At 35.1% G+C, this 21,963-nt stretch overlaps 1 protein-coding gene across 2 annotated transcripts in view; it reads left to right on the top strand.

Annotated features, from left to right (window-relative positions):
• Positions 1 to 21,963, top strand: part of LOC138314668 (secretin receptor-like) — a 137,886-nt gene that overhangs the window by 58,485 nt on the left and 57,438 nt on the right. Inside the window, exon 1 of one of the 2 annotated variants that reach the window (XM_069255124.1) lies at positions 18,098 to 18,454. The exons of the other annotated variant lie outside the window; for it this stretch is intronic. Coding sequence (XP_069111225.1) covers positions 18,401 to 18,454 — 54 coding nt within the window. The 5' untranslated portion in view covers positions 18,098 to 18,400. Of the gene's footprint in view, positions 1 to 18,097; positions 18,455 to 21,963 lie in introns of those variants that run through there. 2 annotated transcript variants of the gene reach the window in all.

Below are 21,963 nucleotides of genomic sequence, written 5' to 3'. Positions count from 1 at the left end.
TGTAAAAATATATGCTGGAAATAAGTGCTATTTGGTCACGACTGTACTTTGAGGAATACATGAAGAAATACTGGCCTAGAATTGCTTAATTCTTAATTAAGATTTTAAAACAAATTCCTATTAATGTGTGCTTTTTCATATCTATCAACCGCGTATATTACAATTTTAGTACTCGGAGCAATATCAGACCGTATTATGTCACCTGCGATATTGCATCAGATTAAACATGACGTTATAAGAACAGTTATAAGTTATTGATATCAATGAAAACGGTCACGAATTATATTACAGATTTCATTATGTCAAAGATCATTATGTTTTAATCTAAGTCATTTCTGAAAGTGTTAGACGTTATACTTCTAATGTATAACTATATACATGAACATGCCATTTAACGTTCAATTATCCGACACGATCCTTTAAACTTGAGTGGGGGAGGGCGGTCTTCAATCCTTGAACATCAAGAGATCAAATAAAACAAGTAGGTCAGAAACCAATGCGTTCCTAAATGCATTTCAGTGAAGTATGTCATTTCCATATGAATCACGGTTAAGGCAAATCGACTTGGTTTAATCTAAAATGAAATACGTTTTAAATGCTTCCTGCATAGACGTGTTACCATACCACAGCTCCCTTGTCGATAGATCTAAAAGCTTTTTGAAATACGACTTTATTTGTGAATACAAAGCTGATAACAAAAAAAATAAAGCATCGAGCATATCGCAAATTAATCTAATTTGCGATCTTCTGGGAAAAAAATGACACCTCAAAAGAAAATTAACTAGCTTCTTTGCTTTTAAAATTTCTGATGGAATCAGGCATTTAGATTGTAATGAGAACTTGATTCCTATCGAAATGTTATTTGATTTTAATTTCAGTATAATATCTAGTGTTCTTAAAATTATTGGTATTTTAGATTTTGATAGTTGACGATTGCAGCTGCTATTTCTCAGAAAATACTGACAGGATCTCTCTCAAATTTCATATATAGGCTCCACATGAGCCCTTGTTGTGCATGCTGCATTTTGAGACGGTTCCATCAACAAGATGACCGACAGTTCAAATTTGAAAGTCAGAAAAAAGTCATTCTTTTATAAAAATGGTAATTTCTGCTCCTGCTCAGCGCTCAGCATACAGGGAGTGGAACGACTGGTTCGTCCGTTGTCAGTATAATGTGACCGGATGGGTTGTGGTGCTTGGTGTCTTCGGCTGCATGCTATGAAATCAAATAATATAACGATAAATGGAAATGCTATAATGATAGCCTCAAATAAAAAGTGTTAGATGTAAATAAAATATATATGTCACCAAATCAAATAATGATGAAAACGATTGATATAAAGATGAAAGAAAACAATACCATGATAACGAAAAAATTATAAAGCAAATGATATATTGGTAAACTCAAATCAAATATTGATAAAATGATACCATACGTTGATAAGATAAAATCATATAATGACAAAACCATATAATAAAATGAATACACAAATTCATATGATATATTGGAACGTTACCAGACAGCTTTGGAGTTCCATAAGCGAATATGCAATGTCTATTGAATACATATACATCACTGCCTACCTGATGCCAGGTTCTGACCGCTTGTTGGTGGTTTTTCTTCGGCCGCTTTCCTCCGCCATCACACCTGGCACGTCCTTGTATCATCCTGGCTGTTAATAGGACGTTAAACTAATAAAGCCCAAAGCCCACACCTAAAGTGTACCTGATGTTTAATCGACTTCATGTTGGTAGGATTACGGGAAAATATCGAATTATTATTTACAGTTATTTGCAGTAAAGTGTTATTTCAACTGAACTTTTATCTATAAATATATTGAAACAATATATAGTGGAAGGTTCGCTCTGGATCAAACACAGTTCACATTAAACCTAGTCCTCGAGTTATACGTGTTCCAGTTAACGAAAGTCAATTGAATGTAAAACAAAACAATTGTAATCCATAACAAAATTTGTCCAAGATATATGGGCAGAAACTGTATGTACGGATGGTTATTGTCTTCTCAAGGAAACTTTGCATACGTTTGAATAGGGAACATGTAAATGTATTGTAGTAAACATTCGCGTTTACACAGTAAACAATTCTCTAATTGGTACATGTTTACCGACCTTTTCTATTAAGTGAATTAATGATCATGAGATCTTGTGTTTCACCTTGCCTTGCAAACTCAGATTCAACCTGGCATTTATTGTAATGCAATGTGACGATGGACCGCCATGACACCTAAAGGTGATCCCTTACACTGCCTACTGTTACCAACCAACGACCAGCACTGTCCGGGATAATCGTTTGTCTTCTGGGCCATTCCTTACTCTAGAGATGCGTTTGTCGACATAGGGTGCCAACGATCCGGCTATCCGGGCGATAAATAATTACAGTGAAAGATCGCTAGACTCACTGTTCTGCAGGTCTCGGTACGAAATAGTTTATGTCGACGGATTATCGAGATTTTTTTTTTTTTGTAATTGGTATAAAACAAAAATATATGTCGACACAAGGTTTACCTTTATTCGGCAGGTTTTAGGACATAATAAGTCGCAAGTTTAATAATAGCTCAAATCGAAATCGAACAATACATTTAAAAGTGACTTACGAATGCCTGAAAACCACGTTTTATCAAGTCTTACCACAACTATTTGCTTTAGAGACGCGAACCTGTTTTCGCCAAGTGCAAATGATACTTTAAATTCCTAATACTGTATTGGCATGATAACTATACAATGCCTATAATATTATATTGAAATAACTAATATTAAGCTGCACAACAATCTCGATTACGCGAATATAACTCAGTTAAATAATGTATATACAATAATGTATAGAGGGGAGACCTTCCTCAAACTACCCTGGATGGTAATAGGATGTCTCGCCTAATCAACCAAGCAACTATCCACCATAACAAACAATAATGAAATTCTGAACCTTTTCGAATATGCTTTACAAGCCGAAACTTTTTGTATCTGTTTATATTTTTTCTCAGATCTGAAATTTGTATAATATTAACAGCTCTACACGTGTCATTTGAAGTTAAATGGTTCCTATTTTGTTTTCAATAATCATTTCAAGTGTTGATAATAGTTGTTGACTCCAAATAGAGATAACGGGGAGGGGTACAAGTGAAAGATTTTATGATCTCAAGTTGACCATTACAGAAACATATATTGTTCAGACTCATTGTGTAAATAATAGTGACCACTTTTGTATAATGTCCATGCCTTTTGGACCAATAAAGTATCTTCAAACAAACCTTGCAGTATTGATAGGGCGTTAGGAATATGCTGATACTACGGAACGACTCACGTCCAATGATGGGCAAAAGGCGATGACACAGGGCTATATCTAGCCTTTGGGTATCTACTGATTATTGATAATAACTATGGTCCTCAGTATTGATATCAATGTAGTAGGTTGTGAAGAAAAAGAAAGCACATACATTCATACATTATTGGCAAATACATGTGAGTGAGTGGCAAACAGCTCTACGTGCGTGTACCTTACATCAACATATTTAAAGAATGTAACACAAATCATTATTTAATCAATCATGTTTTACTCAATGAGCTTAATTATAGTGATATATAGTTAAATATTCCTTGTAAATGTAACGCCAAGTTTATAATGACATTGAGGATGACCATATGTCCCATGTAATTTAGACCTGCTGAGTGAGGGTCCTTTTATCCTACTGCTTATATTCCTCTTACTTCAACACTTCGCTGCAGGCTATAAAGCCAGGCTCTGTCATGTACTAGACGGAGTTTATGTTAAAGAGATTCATGTTAGTACAATTCACTGGTGGTGCCGTATGTTACTGAAGTTTTCAGTTCAAAGTCACGAGTTACAGTGTTACTATTTTACTGATTCAGTGCTAACATAGTAGATACAAATCTGGTAAATAGCATTGATCACACGAAGAACAGTACCTCTAAAAGAGCGTGCTACAATCATAAAGGAATTTGTAATTACTGATTGGTCAATGGACACAAAAATGTCAATGTCATCCCGATTGTTCCGCAAAGTGACAACATTAAAATGAAGATGTTATATAAAGAAAATACATTATTTGGATTTTAAACACCTTTTCATAAAACGGCATGAATATCGCTTCAAAATTGACCTGAAATATATGTATCATGTATTTGGTATTCCCCTGCCGGTTAAACCGGCCACCATTACCTTGATACACTGACGTAACACACATATCGGACTCTCTACTATACTAATACAACATGTGTGCCTGTAAATCCACTAATGCTTATTTCGTATTTCGCGTTTCTGTCAAGTATTATTTAATGCCAAATATAGTTGTACATGTAACCAACACGAGATGGCAAGGACTTTCATTTTGTGAAACATGTACTATTCTGAGAGTGACAATTTTGCCGCTGTAAAATACATTATATACGCTAACAAAGATAGAACAATATAGGTCGTACTACTTGGCTCCCACATTCTGAAAATTCATGTAAACGACAATCATTTGATTATGTGTATGTAATTCCTACTATATTGTGGACATGCTGTATTCATCGACAAAATTCTCCAGGGAAATTCAGAAAAAGGATAAAAATTGCTCTATGCATTAAAGAAAATACCTTGAGGAAAGGGATTACAGACAGACTACCTAATTCAGGAGGAAAATCTTGCACATATCAATTAAAAAGCCTTCGCTTTGAAAATCAATACAACCATTAATTCTCTTTTCCTTTTATTGGATGGCACAAATCATGGAAAAGGAACACTGTCATACCAACGGCGGTGTTTTTCGCCTTTATTTCCTATCACATGGTAAAAAACTTCCGTAAACAATTCCAATTTATTGTCATCTACAAATAATTAGGTATCTTAAGACGACGGGATTGAATAAAAAAATCTATTAGCATTTGTAAATTATATAAAGCCTTAAAGCAACAGTTCTAGGAGTTTAATTGATGAAATATAATGATATATTCTATTAATTGGATTTAAATAAATGAAACCGACGATTAGGCAAATATGACATAGTCGTCTGGAGCACCAGGACCGTACCATGTGTACTTTCACTAAGGGTTCCAAAGACTTTGTTTCACATTTTACAAGCGACTCCGAACATGCGTTTTATTTGTTAATTCAGGAATGTGTGACAACAAAATCACAATCCGATGGGTAATTCATGAACGTCCAACTGGAGACCTGGCGAGGGTTGGACATTCAGGAATTCCCCCCGAGGCTTGTGATTTTGTTTTCACACCCTCAGATGTAGGGAATGATTCTATTTCTCTCACACACAAAAAAGAAGAGATAATAGCCTAAACAGAAGCATTTTACTGCGACATGAATATGGTTCCATCGCCTGCACGTCAATATTGATGACGCCATCGACATAACGTCATGTAATTGTCTTCAGGTTCAAAAGGTAAGCAGGCACGTGCAATCTGCCATACCCTAAAGTTTGACAGAGACATCTCCCACGGCTAACACCGGTGACATATCAGTGAATGGTGGGTGAAATTCCTCTCATACCTCTACCTCACAGTAAAAAATGTGTCATGGCATTTTTAGACTAAAAAGTGTCAAGACAGATTTTTTCAATGAAAATTATTTTTCTTTACTAAAAAAAGTATTTGCCCGACACTTTTTGACTGAAAACTGTCATGACATTTGCAGCAAGGCATTTCTAGTGGAATACAACCAGAACGCACGAATCCAAATGGGCCATTCGCACTGACCAATCGCAAGATGATATTTAGTCACACCTCATGCTCGCATACGCCCGTGTACACTGTATGTACCAGGGTGGATCCTGTGATAGCTGACAATCCGTTTGTTGTCTGTACGTACGAGATGACGTGCCAAGTCACTTTACACTCATCAGAACTACTTCAACCCCAAACTCTTTGAGTGGCTCAGTCGTAATATCGAGTTATTTTTTTAAGTATTAAAATTCTTATGTCTCAAGAAAAGAGTCCTCGTTTAAGATTTAACTGAAATATTGTGTTGCCTCACAATAATGATAGTCTCAGTGAGGACTAATCATATATTGCTTGTTCACTCCAATAGTTTTGTATTGTCTCTCAATTATATGCTTTCCTCATAATGACACTGTGTGGCCGACTTTATTATGAGGCCTGACAATGCATGTTGCATTCATGTCACCCCAGGCCATTTCCGGACTTAATTATCTAAGTACAAAAAATCATCCGCAATAGCTTCAATAAAACTTTCATCCAATTATCTTGGAAACAATTTTTGCAAAGCGACAAGTTAGAGAAATACTTGCAATCAACAAGTAAATTCGCTGTTGATGACGCAATGTTTACGAATATTTAATCGTGATGCAGGTGGATGATACACGAAATGCCGTTGACACATGCCTTCGAGTGAAATGTAAACATATTTTTTATTGATAAGGATTTGAATTATTCTATTATTTGATTACTAAAGCCCACATAACGGTTGATGATAACCTCATTATCTATGGGATTAGCCAGGTGTTGCACTTCAATAACGGAAATGTGTGGATGTGAGGACAGTCTTAGATTGTAAACTAAAACCATATTCATGTTGACAATATCTAGTCATTGAACGTTGTCGTCGTGTAGAGAATAAAATACAAAAGAAGCATGTACTAAAAGCATGTTTATGGAATACCCAGCTCTTGTTTAATGCGACTGGGTGGAGTGTGCTTCTACAGTATCTTAGGCAACATGCCTCGGTGAGATAGCACTATAGAAAGGGCAATTATAAGGAGACACAATACCGCAGCCTCCCAAAATTTAATACACACCTCAACACATTACATACAAGGAAAGTCGTTCTTAAATGACTCTGGATGTTAACAGGATGTTAGTCTAACAAACCATGCAATACCAAGGTTTTATTGATCTTACTGCATTGATTGATGTATATTTCTATTCCAGTAATTCAAGGAATTACATGCGTAATCATGAAGCTTTCAAATCGTCAAAAGTTAGGACGTAACTAGTTTAATAAATAGAAACAGAACAATGTATATAAACTTCCCACGCTTTGCTGTGTCTTGTGATGTACAGTTACGTGCCAGAATTCTTCGTAATTTTTATTTTTCCCTATATATTATATGTATTTTTACATTTTTTCTTTGAATTTTCCTGATCTCGTCTATTGGCGGATTTTATCAATTTTGGCATGCTTGTAGAGAACTATCTACTCTTTCATCTCATAATATTTGTACAATTTCCCGATATTTCGTTTTCAAAATAATAATTTTTTGTGCACTACTTAAACTTATGACGTCATTTCCTTCTTTGTTTTCACCAAAATGGCAACGAAAAAGTTTTGCGTGATAATGAAATACGGTTTTCTCAAAAAGTGCACGAAGGAAAATTATGTAAATATTATTAGCTGAAAGTGTAGATAATTTTCTACAAGTAAGTCAAACTTGATTAAAATCCGCGCCTTGATGAGATAAGGACAAATCTAAGAACAAAAGTGAAAATACATAGAATATATAGGGGGGGGGAATAAAACTTACGAAGACTTTTGACACCCGACTGTAGCTATCACGAATGTTTAGCTGTGTAGATCATAGATGAGTGTTGAATATCTGGTTAACGTGTTCGGCCATTGATATGACAGATTTCGTGCTTCGGCTTACATTATATATTCTAACACATTAAGGATACTGGGATTATCTTTGTCTTAGTCGTAACTTTGGCAAATAATAATTATTTCTGTCGACGTATAAACTAGAGTTTATTATATATGTATAGACATGTTTGGCGTGTCAGTGAAGGATGCGTCTACCGGATAGTCATTACTAATGACGCAATGGTATACCATAACAGAATGGCACATCATAGTGTAATAGCTTCGGTAAAAAAGGTGCCAACAGGGTCCAGGACGTTAACATTGATTTTATACGTAGTATCTTGCTACCATGGTCTCCGATTATATAATCAATCACCAAGGTATCCCTACGCGCCGGCGGAACGATCACCGTCACGTCATCACATTGCCTTGGTAGTGGGATTCAGTAGAGAAATAGGTTCATATAACAGACATAAAAATGCGCACGATATTGCACAATTTCAGTATATTTGACAAAATTTGTTTATTTAGCGAATAAATAAACAAGTAGGTAAATAATGGAATACTTCAGAATTTAATAAAAATCAAAAGTTCGTTTGTCAAGAAATCATTTTCTCACGATTTGAAAAAAATTCGTTAAACTATGATTAGCTTAAACCTCTTTTGAACAACTGGGCCCTATTACTGGAATGTGTTCTATGTGAGTTGAATGTCATTTAAATAAGTAAACAATTACCACAAAATGTAAGCTAAATCAAAAACCATAGTGAAAAGACGTTATCTTATTTCATCTAAGATTTTAATCAAAACGTTTCGCAAAATAAATTCAAGTTACATCTAGTTCATAATATTTAACCAGAGGTGGTGGTAATCAACACATGTTATATTGCACGAGGCTGAAGGCCGAGTGAAATATAATATTTGTTGATTACCACCACCGAGGGGTAAATATTATGAACTAGAGCACAGTAACCCATGAAATATTTGTTTCATTACATAATCACCAGTTTCATTTGAATATTTTTATAAAACTAATACGACAATCACTTAACAAAATCATCAGCACCGTACCGTGGGGAAAAGCTTAATATCCTATTGAAGTTTGACGTATAGCCCACGTACGTCACGTTGTAACTCCTGTTTGGATGTCTTATTGTCTTTAACATTATTAGACCTCTATGCAGCATTTTAATCTAATACATTCGCCGTGTCCGTCCTCTACTCGATAAACGTCTACATGACGTGCTTGATTCGAGATCTATAAAGCTAGCGCGAAATTGAGCGTGAACCTTTGTGACGTCATAATAACGTAACTCACTGTTACGCGCGATTCCTCGGAAGTTTTCTACAAAACTTGACAACAACACCGAGGTGTTCCTAAAGCCGTGCAATATAACATCTCGAACCGTGCAATATAACGTTTCCATGGAAGCGTGCAATATAACTTCGAACTGTGCAATATAATAATACATATATTTCTTTCATACCTACACGTGTAATACTGGCTGGTCTAGGGCAATACACTCATGTCGCCTGAGGCTGTATTGCATGGCTACCCATGCAATAAAGCATTGTGACGTCACGGCGTCAACAAAATCTCTATTTCCTCGGTAAAATTTTAACATTTTTTTCACAAAATTGACTGGTTTTACTATAAAAGATGCAAGCAACGGATTTTGTGTTGAAAATATCACGTAATTTTTCATGTATGGAAATTGACTTCTAGTCGTGGATTTCTTCGAATTTATTTCAAAATGGCGGGATGTTATAGTTGTAAAATTGCAGTAAAACGTCGTGGTATGAAAGAAAAATACTCTTTCATAAGTGGATATGAAGGATAGGGATATTCTACCCTCGGGATCACAAAATGTTGCAAAACCCTCGGCAAGCCTCGGGTTTTACTACATTTTGTGACCCTCGGGTAGAATATCCCTATCCTTCATATCCACATATGAAAGAGTCTTATAATATAACAAGGTTTTATTGAACGATCGGGATACATGTAATAGTTGAAAATATTATATATCCTCATATATAGATTGGTGTAAACAAATTATGTAATAAATTACTATATTTCATGTCATGTTTTAGCATGTGCATTCACTACAGAAGAATTCGATATTACAGTTACGTAACTATTTAGAAGTTCTTTATTTTAGGCAATTTCACTGGGTACGGATTAGAAACACCCCTATGTATGTGTCAGGTTGGCTGATGTTTCGAGTGAAGATAAAGATTCACTCTCATCAACGCAGTTCTGGCTCTATTATCTGGTGTAAGGTATACTTAAACTGACAAGCAGGCATGATTGGAAAAATAATCACAGAATGTTATAATATATAATCTTGGAGAGTAGCCATGCTTCAATACACTATCCCAAATAAGCGTCTTTAGATTCACACTACCATTTGATCGATGTATATGCCATTTCCAATCTGATGAAATGAAATAATGCGAAAATTGAACACGTTTTCTTGTTCTTTATTCTATCATCCTTTCCAGCGAAGAGTAAATCACAGACCATGCAGAAAAACACTCGTAATTTGAATAAAAACACGTTTTCAATATCCGTCAAAATTTTCTCTGTCTAAAATTGAATTTACCCTTTGCCTGTTTCTGGTGAGATAAGCTTTCGTTTAGATTTAGTGTCCCCTATCGGCATTTATAACTACTTTAGCGCGGGCTAGGTCTGTCATTGACAAAGCTGTCCATTTCGGATTGAAACTGTGATAAAGTTCTCTGAATCTGCGAAGCGAATTTCTTCTACTAACGTTTAGATTTTTTGATAACTATTCGATTGTTTTACGACCAAGTCATTTTTATAGCTATTCATTTTTATTTGTTTGACGGATTAACTGATACGTGTCGCATTGGAATGTTTAGGGTTCGTGTCGAAATTTGGCGTCATATGTTTCAATTTGGATAGTCTTTTTTTTACAATATAAAGAATCCTAATCAGTGCCAATATCATATTAGCGGAGTTATTATTATAGATATATATCAATAAATAATAAGTTTTGTTCGAATGCAAAGATAGCAATTGACCTTTCTTTTCACGGATATATTGATACCCTAATATATTGTCTGTAAACTTGCAATTGTCATCAGAGTCATGTTTTTTTACCCACTGTCAAATTTAATTATATCAAGTTGGTGGTTTGGTCGGTAGGTTGGATTATAAAACTGCAGTTTAAGTTTGCAGTGACAATCACTAAGGAATAAAAATACACGCTCATTTGTTTTTAATCATGTTACATGTCCTTAGATATCCACGTGAAGCTGATTATATTAGTCATATGTTAACCATGTGCCAGTCCAAGGCCAGGATCGGGAGGTGGTAGTCAATCTGGACACACTAAATCGATTAATAACAACAAACATATGTCCAGTAGTAAACATTTTTATCATTGGTCAAACCACCGGCTTGCTGAGCTACACGCACTGTTTATAACGCTCTGTCGAATCAATTAACCTGCACTTTTATTGTTGAAGGTAATAGTACCACTGCACTGGGTTATAAGTGTAGATCAGAGTTGTGTATATAAATGTCGGGCCTATTTCTACCACACACACACACACACATATATATATATATATATATCTCAACAATCCAAACGACAAAGTGTGTTTTAACTCATTTGTCTTTTTGCTCCTTCTTAAACTAAAATATTTAAGACGTATTATTAATGTGTTCACTTAATAGAATTTGAGCTTTTTTCGGTTTAATATTTTAGCTTAGCTCAAAATGAACTTATCATTTCTTCACCTGCCCATAATAATATATCTATTCAATTGACTCTACATCTGGATATTGGCAGTGTATAGTTCGGTCTGCACTTGATTGCATGAATTTATTAATTTCAACCCTAATTTTTTTCATGTTGGACGACAAGCAGTACCGAAGACAGAACCATGTCTATCAAATGTCTTTAATGCTTAAGTGAAACACGTGTAATATCCTGACTGTGACTTAAATGTCAGGACGTCCTTGGAGTGTCCCCTGCACGCGCAGCAGTCCCCTAGGGAGGATAGGATTTAATGCTATAGAGATTAGGCATACGGAAGACATTGATGATTTTTTTTAGTTTTATACGCCCATAAACCTCGTACTGCAGCGTAGTGCTTTGATGAAGCGTATCGAGTTTCTATTGAGGAGAATCCATCCTGACGGAGCATCAGTAGTAGTTAGCAGGAAGATCACTTACTACCGAGAACAGATGAAAAGCTTTCCTAGCAATAATCAGCAAATTAAAAACCAAATCCCGGCTATTAATTACGCGGTAACTTATCCTTACTAATAAAAGTGTGACATTTATATTTCCCTCTCGCTCAGTCATTTGTTACTGGGTTGTAGTCTAACGAAGCTTTATTTGATTTTTCCGACAATACCTTAGTTGTCTATGGAGAAAACGCCTATGCTTTGTATCAAAACGTTGGCTGTTAATATATAAGTATCTTATAAAGCAGACAACAAGATCAATTTATGTTAGATTCTTATTGAAGAACACATTTGTTTACGCTTTTGTTACCTTTCTTTACTTTGAGAATATTGTGCTACCCGTTCTGATTCGCTTGATACGAAATCTGGCCTTGCACCAAGTTCATTACAATGAATTCTAAAGCGATAAATACCATTTATTTTCACTTATACTTTGATAAAACGATTATGTCGCATTACATTGTTATTGATTAAGCAATGGCTTGTATCTAACCCAATAACAAGTGAGAATGATGAGGATTCCAATTAACAATCGACGTCCAAATCTTTAAACTTAAATTCCTTTATTATTGAGTTAGTTGTAACTGGCCTATTAATTGTATTGAAAATCACATATATTAATAACATGAAACCTAAACTCAATCAGTAGTTGATAAAAGAATAAAATGGAACAAATCACAGAGAAAAATATTGGGATTTGAGAGTTGAGATAAGTAGTGATTTTTCACCGAGGGCAAAACGGCATATATGGATTTCCCTAGAAATGAGATCAGGTTTACTCTCTAAACACTTAAACAAATTATATTGCAATATGTAAATGAATTTCGTCAAACTGATGTTGTAAATTAATTTAATTCAGTATGCCTTAGGTAGCTGTTAGGTATCAACTTCAATCTAAACGTTCGACGTATTTGAAGGCAGAAAATGAACACTTGTCTAGTTCTTCACTACAGTAGGACAATGTAAACGGTTACATATGTAAATCAGAAACTCTGTTATAATATCATACTGTGTTTTGAAACATCAGCAACGAAAGATCCATAAAACCGTTATCCAGATTGTCTTATTTCCATACGTAATTCTGGAAACGCAGTTCTAATACAACGTATAGATTTTTTCCGATGTAGTTCATAAATATCAATAAATTGCGCTGATTGGCAGATTCGCTATGAAGAGTAAAGACAACGATTTAAAAATCTAGAAATCGCTATTGCTTTGATCTTAAAATACAGCTTAATTCGATTACGCCTAGCAAGTACGCTTACAGAAATAATTCGATTGTTTGTAAATTGAAGAATACCAATTGGAATGTGTTGTTTTGTAGGATCATGGGGTTGTGTTTATTGTATTTCTATTTTGTAATTGTTATATTGTTAAGCTGGTAAATTGGGTAATTTACATATTTATGTACACAGAATGCTGATAGATAAAAAAATCCATGATTAGTTTTTTATAATACAAGGTTTATTTTGGTGCGAGACATACATGTGGGAGGGCGAGATGCCGAGGTATTGCCTGTCGAGCACAAAAAGTAAACATTGTGCAGTGTATTGTAAGATACTAACGGTGCATTCTAGTTATCCTTCAACAATTTTTTAGAAGTGACATTCAAAACGAAAGCAAATTGCCGTTTATTTACATAGTTTCGCGTAAAGCGTGTCGTTACTTTATTGCACAGGAAAAGATAAACTCACTATACCTTTCTACCGCAATGGGAAATATAAACGACTTCGCAAACAGTTTTGGTAATATGGTTTTAGAATTCAGAGTATAGTAGTGTCACTGAAATAAACACGAAAAGTACGAAAACCAACAATAATTTCCGACAAATAATTATTAACAATGCATATCTTTGTCATGAACACAGTAAAACGACAATACCGGAAACCTTCCGGTGATTGTAATGTCATGCTTTGGTGGGGCCAAATAACATTAGGCCTACAATCACTTAAAGACTGGTCCAACTTCCGTCAGAAGTGGCACGAATTCACGTGAGTGGTATTGATGGATACAGCGTTTCATCCGTATTGAGGGATAAAGCATAAGTTTGTATGGCAATTACAGGATAATCATATCTTTAGATCACAAAATGATGAGAACTAGATTTTTTTTTATTATATTCAGATCGCGCAATTTCGCGTTGTTTCAATTGTATTTTCCTGTTGCATAAATCGTGATATTTTCATCTGCAAATTAAGTGGCCTTTCTGTAAAAGTGTAAAGATGGCCAACGTGAGTTTCAATAATTGGAAAAACCGACAACTAGGCAAGTTTATTTCTTACATTTTCTAACATTCAAAATACACGTTGATGGTGCTAAGTAAGATATCGACATTTTAGTGACCTATGGAATTAAATATTAATAAGAAAAGAATTGACAGATAAACTAATTAACTATAGATGAAACAGAAGTACTTGCCTTAAACCATTTACGGAGTAGTCTGGACCAAAAATAACAAGCGAATAATTGATTCTGGTCATTTTGACTCTGACCCGGTATGTGATAATGATGTGTTTTGTGGAATTATAAGCCATTCAGATTCCCAAAGACATGACTTTTGTCTTTTATTTTTTCCGCTTGATAAAGATATAGGCTTCTTGATCTCCTTGTATCGTAGACTATATGCTCTACATTAAACTGGTCAATGTTAGGTGACCCGGGATTGGGGTTTGTGGGTTAAGGCGTCCCTGGCTATATATAAATGTAATACCTACTTAATATAAGACAGTTTGTCCATACATATGTTTTTTATTTTAAATCCAATATTTATGTTTTGTTCATAGATTGTACTTAATTTATAGATTCACATCACATGCAACCTATTTCATATCGAAATAACTTTGATTAAGCTCTCTTAAATATGTCATACATTGGATCATTAAATACAAATATACCGTTAACAGATTATTGAGCTAACTTCGTATTTTTACCATGAGGTCCTTGTCGATTTTGATATACTTTGACCTGTGATTAAAACCGGCTGCAAACCTCGTTATTGTTTTAAGGTGTGTTTGTTATGTAAAATATATTACACGAACACGTCACCACATCCGACAGCTCATCGCCATCCTCACACTTCTCTACCCCTCTGAGTGTCTGTAGGGGAAAGCTTTCTCAGCCGATGTTATAATTTTGTTGCATTTCTTGTTGATTCTTTGACGAGTATTTATCCTAGTTTTGTCATCGTTTGACATTTACACATCGCTTTCTCATTTGGACGGTCTTGTTATATATCGATAAATAATTATTTACCTCAATGTTCAGTTGATCAGAAAACCGGAAATGTGTTTGTCCTTCCGGTACAGGTTATGTGATGAAGTATGACTTCCTGTTTCTCTTTCTGTTACCGATAACTATGTATAAGATCACGATCCAAATACCTTTGTCTCAATAATTATCATCAAGAAAAACAATGGTTTATAGTTCAGGTAAAACAAATAAATATCAGTAATGTTTATGCATGCCCGGTTCAAAATTAAGTGTGGATTTTTCGTGGAATCTCTAATAATTCAATTTCGTTAAAGACTTTTTAAGAAAACATATCGACAACAAAACGACTTTGCCACGAAGGGAAAGGATAAAATCTGTCTTAAATTGGGATATGTGTCACTTTCGGGAATGATATGCCTATTTCCATGGATGTTGAGTATTTTCTGGTTTCGTTTATTATTGATATTTTAATTCAATTAGTTTAGACTTTATGCTATTACAACAAAGTACAATACGGACATACCACAAAATCTCAATATATACAAGACCTCAAATGATCTTAGTCTTTGTCATGTAGCAAATAATATAAAAGATAAAAATAAACATAATTCAAATGACTTGCGATATAGCAAATACCACCAAGTCTGTTTAAGTGTTCCGGGATATAGTTTGCACAAGTGTTTTGTACATTTGGATACTTTCAGAATGTAGTATGTTCAGGGATTATATTTTCAATATGCCTTGCAAATAATTTTTGGATACATAGTGAATGTTAGATATAATGGTATTTTTAGGATACCATGTATCACTTTATAAAATCATTGAACAAAATTATTTACCTTTAAAGGCCCAATATCCGTATCTTTTTTTTATTTTTTCATGTTTTAGAAGAATGTTGAAAAAAATCCATGCTGTAAATTTATGAAGAGACAAGACTAAATCGAAGTCAAGATGAACGATTATGATTCGGAATATCTTTTTTTAAATCAAATAGATATTAAACATCGCAAGGTGGGTCCCACTTAGTCGAACAAGCCGAAGTTAGCCGATATTGTAACGTCGTTGCCGAGAACGTCATGTGAAAACCGTAACAACGTAACGTCTGTCCGAACTCTTCCGAAAAAAGGGGCTGAAACTTTCCGACTTCTGTTCGGCAATAATCGTAACTTCTATGGCGACCAGTTTAAAATGAAGGCACGTTTACATGTATCGATTTTCAACAACTACTGTACCAAAGTTATTAAAAAAAACATTATAAATATTCTTTAATATATCTTTATTTCAACTACATCTACAAAATTCGGAGTCGAATTTAACTTGAATTTTTGTTGATAGTTACGTATAATGTGGCTTTAGTGAAAGCCACGCATTTCAAAACTGATCTCAAAATGCTTTAATAAAACAGGTGGTTTCCTTACATTCATGTCTGGCATTTTCATAGTCTTGTATAAAGTAACTTTACAATAATTCATTAATTTCAGATGGAACTTGTCCGTTACTAGATAGCGTCATTCCTACCATCACGTACGCCACTTAATGTTATGTTAAGGGCCTTGTACAATGATCTCCTTGGCCTTGGTTGACGACTAAAATATATAATTTTGCAATCTAAGTCAGGCTTGCAAACAAAACAACTTCTGTCTCTTTCTGCGATGAAAACAGACTTATGTGTATGTGTTGATATATTTAGTGGTTCCAACGCAGTCGTGCGAACTGTCATTTAGTATCATATTACTTATGTATATTTAGTGCCACTATCACAGTGACAGAGATTGGTTTGGTTCGCAAGAATAATGTCTTAATAACAGTTAAGGACCTCCCATGAGTGCATTGTGTTGAGGTATGTGGATATATGTATGTTTTGGGAGGCTGTGGTATATTTGTGTTGAGGTGTGTGGATATCTGTATATTTTGGGAGGCTGTGGTATATTGTGTTGAGGTGTTTGGATATTTTTATGTTTTTGGAGGCTGTGGTATATTGTGTTGAGGTGTTTGGTTATCTGTATATTTTGGGAGGCTGTACTATATTGTGTTAGAGGTGTGTGGATATCTATGTTTTGGGAGGCTGTGGTATATTGTGTTGAGGTGTTTCGATATCTGTATGTTTTGGGAGGCTATGGTATAATGGGCTGAGGTGTTTGGATACTTGTATGTTTTTGGGAGGCTGTGGTATATTGGGCTGAGGTGTTTGGATATTTGTATGTTTTGGGAGGCTGTGGTATATTGTGTTGAGGTGTGTTGTTATCTATGTTTTGGGAGGCTGTGGTATATTGTGTTAGGGGTGTGTGGATATTTATGTTTTGGGAGGCCGTGGTATATTTTAGAGGAACGCTTGCCCTTTTTCATTATGATATTTCACTGAAGCTTGCCGTCGGGAATATCGAACAAGTACATTCCATCCGTTCTCGTTATACTGCCTTCGGACAAACCAGTCGTCCCACTCATTATATGCTGAGTGCTTAGTAGGGGTAGAAACTTCTAGTTTTGTAGATTGGTATGTCATCCAGGGATCAGCAGCAGAAGATCAGTTAGGGTGGTAGAATTAATTGTACGTGTTACCCATATTGCATGATCGTAACAAGTGACTAAATTTTAAGATATCATCTTTTCTCTGCTTTTTTAGTGACAAAGATACTAAAAGAAAGTTTTATAATGTTAGTCTATTAGGATTTTGTCTTAAACCTGTCATGACCTAGATGTGTTTTCTGCTGTAAGTAAAGTAGAAAGTGCTTTTTCTGGAACTTCTGGTCTCACTTTTTACTTTTAAGTACCTGACACAATGAGTCACAAATCAATATTATTAGATTGATGAAGGAAATACGTATTTCGATGGATGTCGCTTAGACAGAACTTGATAAACAGCCAATTGATGTTCATTGTCTCTATGTATTGTCCTGGCAACAGGAAAACCTTCCTAATTTCTTTAATCAGTATTGATGATGTAAGACGAAGTTTGGTGGATGCAAATTTTCTCGTCACTACCGGTTTTCCGCCTACATTAATCAGACAGGTCGCCTGATCGAGCGGGCTGACCGTGTACAGTGTATCCGGTGGGCGCTAATTTGATGCGTATAGGGTTACCCACAGTGAACTTCACACGCGCTACTCACTCGCTCGCGAACAGCCCGCTCTCTCCGGTCATGTGGTTTACCATCAGAACTTTGAGTTGCGATACCTGAAGTCTTATCAATTTGATATTTAATGAGAAAAGGGATGTTTGCTACTATCAGTAGTCCGTCTATGTGAAACAGCCTCCTATCTTCATTACTGAAGCCCCGTTCTAGGCTGTCAGTTGTCGATTGAGTGTGTGGAACTAGGGATGTCAAGAACTTGTTGAAATCCATTCTGTTACCAACTGAAACATTTTGGGATTTAATTACTGTCATAAATTTTACCTCACAATGGATGACATGATGGATCAAAATATGACGGGAAACTACAATGTGACGCCAACTGTAAGTGATGCCGAGTAGTTTTATCTTGTTAACTTGTGAAAAGTTACGCTTCTGTTTAAGCTTTGTAAAGTCACATAACATAACGGTATTCCAACTTCAATAATATTACTGTATCATAAGTTGGTCCATATACGCCAATGTAACGGATGCAGCTGCTTTATTTCGTTATTTCATAGCTAAACAATTATAATTTGTATCAGCGTTATGCGCAGAATTTGTTAGCAAGCGAAGTCGAATACAAGTTTTTAGCCTGCGTAACAGACATTAGAAGTACTTTATGGCATACATTAACAAGGTACGAGTTTAACAGATTTGTTTGAACCCAACGCAACAATTTGGTTGTTTGATGAACTTCAGTAGATAAATAGAGAGTCTAATCGTGCTTGTCTATATAGCAATGTTAATAATTTTTCGTTGCCAAATAATTTATATGCATGTGTGCTTATCGTAAACCAATACTGATAATGACGGATATTTCCGGACAAAAAAGAACATCTCCAAATCTTATTGCATTTTTAAACAACAAACTGTAGAAATAAAAAAAAACCACCGCAAGCAAGGTTCCCAATTACAATCTGACCTCTTGAAAAATACAATATACTTTTGTCTATCGAATCAATACAATATATTCGTGAATTTCATTTCAAAGTCATTACACTTAAACAATTTACTGCGACACTATCCGGCGCTTGCTTCTTATTTCAATAAGAAGACAGGAGACTTGCGTCATTCATTAAGCACAACTCAACACGAGATTCAATGAAATAATAAGTAAATATTATTAGAAAAGAAATGTTTTAACCAATGTGCTATAATTTATTTATGTCTCCCGTTCCAAATACTTTATCTGCCCAGATACCTTGAATATTCCAAAATTACTGTTCCTATTGTACTCCTATTTGACACACTGTAAGGATGAATGGGAATGTATGGGGTGTGATCAAGCTATTTATTCAATGCTTTAGGAAACTATATATCGTATGGCGTAGGTTTGTAAAGTATTTATCTCCTCCTGTTGTTTGTCTCTGCGTTGATTGCGTGGTATGAAATAGATCTTAATTTGTGTATGCAGGATTAATATCAGAAGCACTTTAAGTGTTGGAACTACATTTTACAGGTGTTATGTTACTTGTCTGAAGGTCTGAAGGATAATGTATGCTTTTATGTAAGTGGTTGTTACTTATGATTGAGGACGAAAGGAAAACGTGAATGGATCCACTTCACATACCTAGAACGTGTAATTATGATATTAGCCTATGTATGTAACGATAGTAGGTAGAGAGTCATATCGTTGTAGATATTGACACCTGTCATGGTTAATGCCTAATTTATGACGTGTTGTCAGAGAAGATCACTTACATACAAATATGTATCACAAATATAATCATGATATAGAAGTTACTTTTTCGATAACGCTGTTGTCGTCTTCTTTAAATCTATAATGCGATCACATACTCAATTGATTATTGCTCAATGCCAAATTCCGTGTCTAAATTATTTAACATTTTTCTTGGTTGCCTGTCTACAAGGTTTTTGCAATGTTTTCCAGACAACCTACGCTCCACTGTTAAATACTTTCGCGACGATCCAGCATCCTAAATAAACTATATAGAACGGAAGCCTTAGTTCTATACTAATGTGTTGTAGTTCACCTAAGAAGATATCTCAGATCCACGGGTTAATCTAAAATTATTAGAATCTTGTGTGATGAGTATATGGTATAAAACGTATCATAACCCTACTATAAACAAAGGTGTCCTGCTATGACCTCCGCAATTACAGTCAATACTTGACCAATACAGCAGAACATGACTGTATAGCAGGTGGGTATTGCCCGTCACTGCCTCCAGCTAGTATATTAGATGTCACGACCCAGATTTCGATAAGCCATCGATTTATAATATATACCTAGCCTACGGCAAAATGATAGACAACACGTCAAAACGAATCACAGTCAAACACTAAGTCTTACAGAAAGTACATATATATTCCGTTGACTTACCGAGCACTTTTAGATACTGAATTTGCAACGATCAATTCTGCTCTTAAATACCCGTCTTCTTCTGTGCCTGAGGAATTGACAAAGGCAGATTTATAATTATTTAATTTGATAAATACATATTTACGGTACATGCGCTTTTCAAGATAAATGAAACCATTTACATATCTTACGGTTCAAGTTGTTTTCAATGCCTTAAATTCTCATATCGGTAAACAAAAATGAAATAAAATTACGATGGAAGGCAAAAATTTTAGGAAACGTATTGTTATATTTATGATAACATTATTATTGATTGTTATTTCATGTTACCAAGAAATATAATACAGCTGTCGTCAAAAAAAAACAAAAAAAAACAATGAACATTTCCTTCCTCAGCGAGCGGACTTTTTTCTCTTATACTTGACATGATTATCCCGCGGCTGCTTAGGAAAAGATAACTCTGTCTTTTACCGGGGTAGGAAAAAGACACCTCACATGCGCTAGACAATGACGTCATAAATACATGCGGCGACCATTTCTATACATTGATGTCATATCAACTGAGATTTCACCGTTTCTCGTTAATGTATTGGAGAAAAAGAATCAAACATGTACCTGCCAGGTGGACGGGGTTATCTCAACCCTCGTAATTTTTTTTTGAACACCAATAGCCTAGGGTCGACCAGCCAAAATCTTTCACTCGGGTTGTGATACCCCTGTCCACCTGACAGGTCCATGTAATATTCTATTAATCCTTTGTTTGTCGTCGCCTTTCACTGGCACATACTGATGTACTATAAATGTTTTAGCGATAACAATTTTATTCACCAAACGCAATGTTTTCTTACGGAACTATACGATTTCTGTTTATATGAAATATCACATTATCATTTTCTTCCACATTTCTTCTTCCTCCTGCCTACAAAAATAGATATGCATTTATCATTTCAACCCCATTATATCTCGTACTTTATATGCTTTTAATGGACAATGTAAGTGTACTTATTTTACCACGATAATGTTTTAGCGTCAAAGTATTTTAACAACATACAGAAAGCAATATCAGCGCATTTATATCTGAGTGCAATGCCAGAGGCAAAAGGAGCTACCGCTAAAACATGTCAGTTTACGGTATATTATAATTGCAGAGGGTTTACTCTAGAATCATTCATCGCAAAAATACAAGAATTCAACAACTGCAGATATTGAGATAACACATTGCAAGATAGCGTTTACAACCCTAACTCTGATTAGGGTTTCCTGCTTCACTGCATACATTCCTATAGACTACGCTTGTAACGCAGCTCTCGGTAGACCAAACATTGGTCTTAGCTCCCCCATGTTGCTGACAAAAAGATGCATTTATCGACATCATTTGTGAGATTGTATATATTAGGTAGATATAATTCTTCAAGTGTGTTGATACATTTTTCTCACTGCCAGAACCTCTGTAGGGATATTCAGCTATCAACGAAACGATCTAGAACGGCGATCGCCTAATTTATCAAAAGAGAGAAAACACTTTACA

Source organism: Argopecten irradians, chromosome 2 (assembly GCF_041381155.1).
Source record: "Argopecten irradians isolate NY chromosome 2, Ai_NY, whole genome shotgun sequence".
Classification (NCBI taxonomy): Eukaryota; Metazoa; Mollusca; class Bivalvia; order Pectinida; family Pectinidae; genus Argopecten; species Argopecten irradians.
Note: the sequence above shows the minus strand (reverse complement) of the source record. Positions and strands in the feature narration are given on the sequence as shown.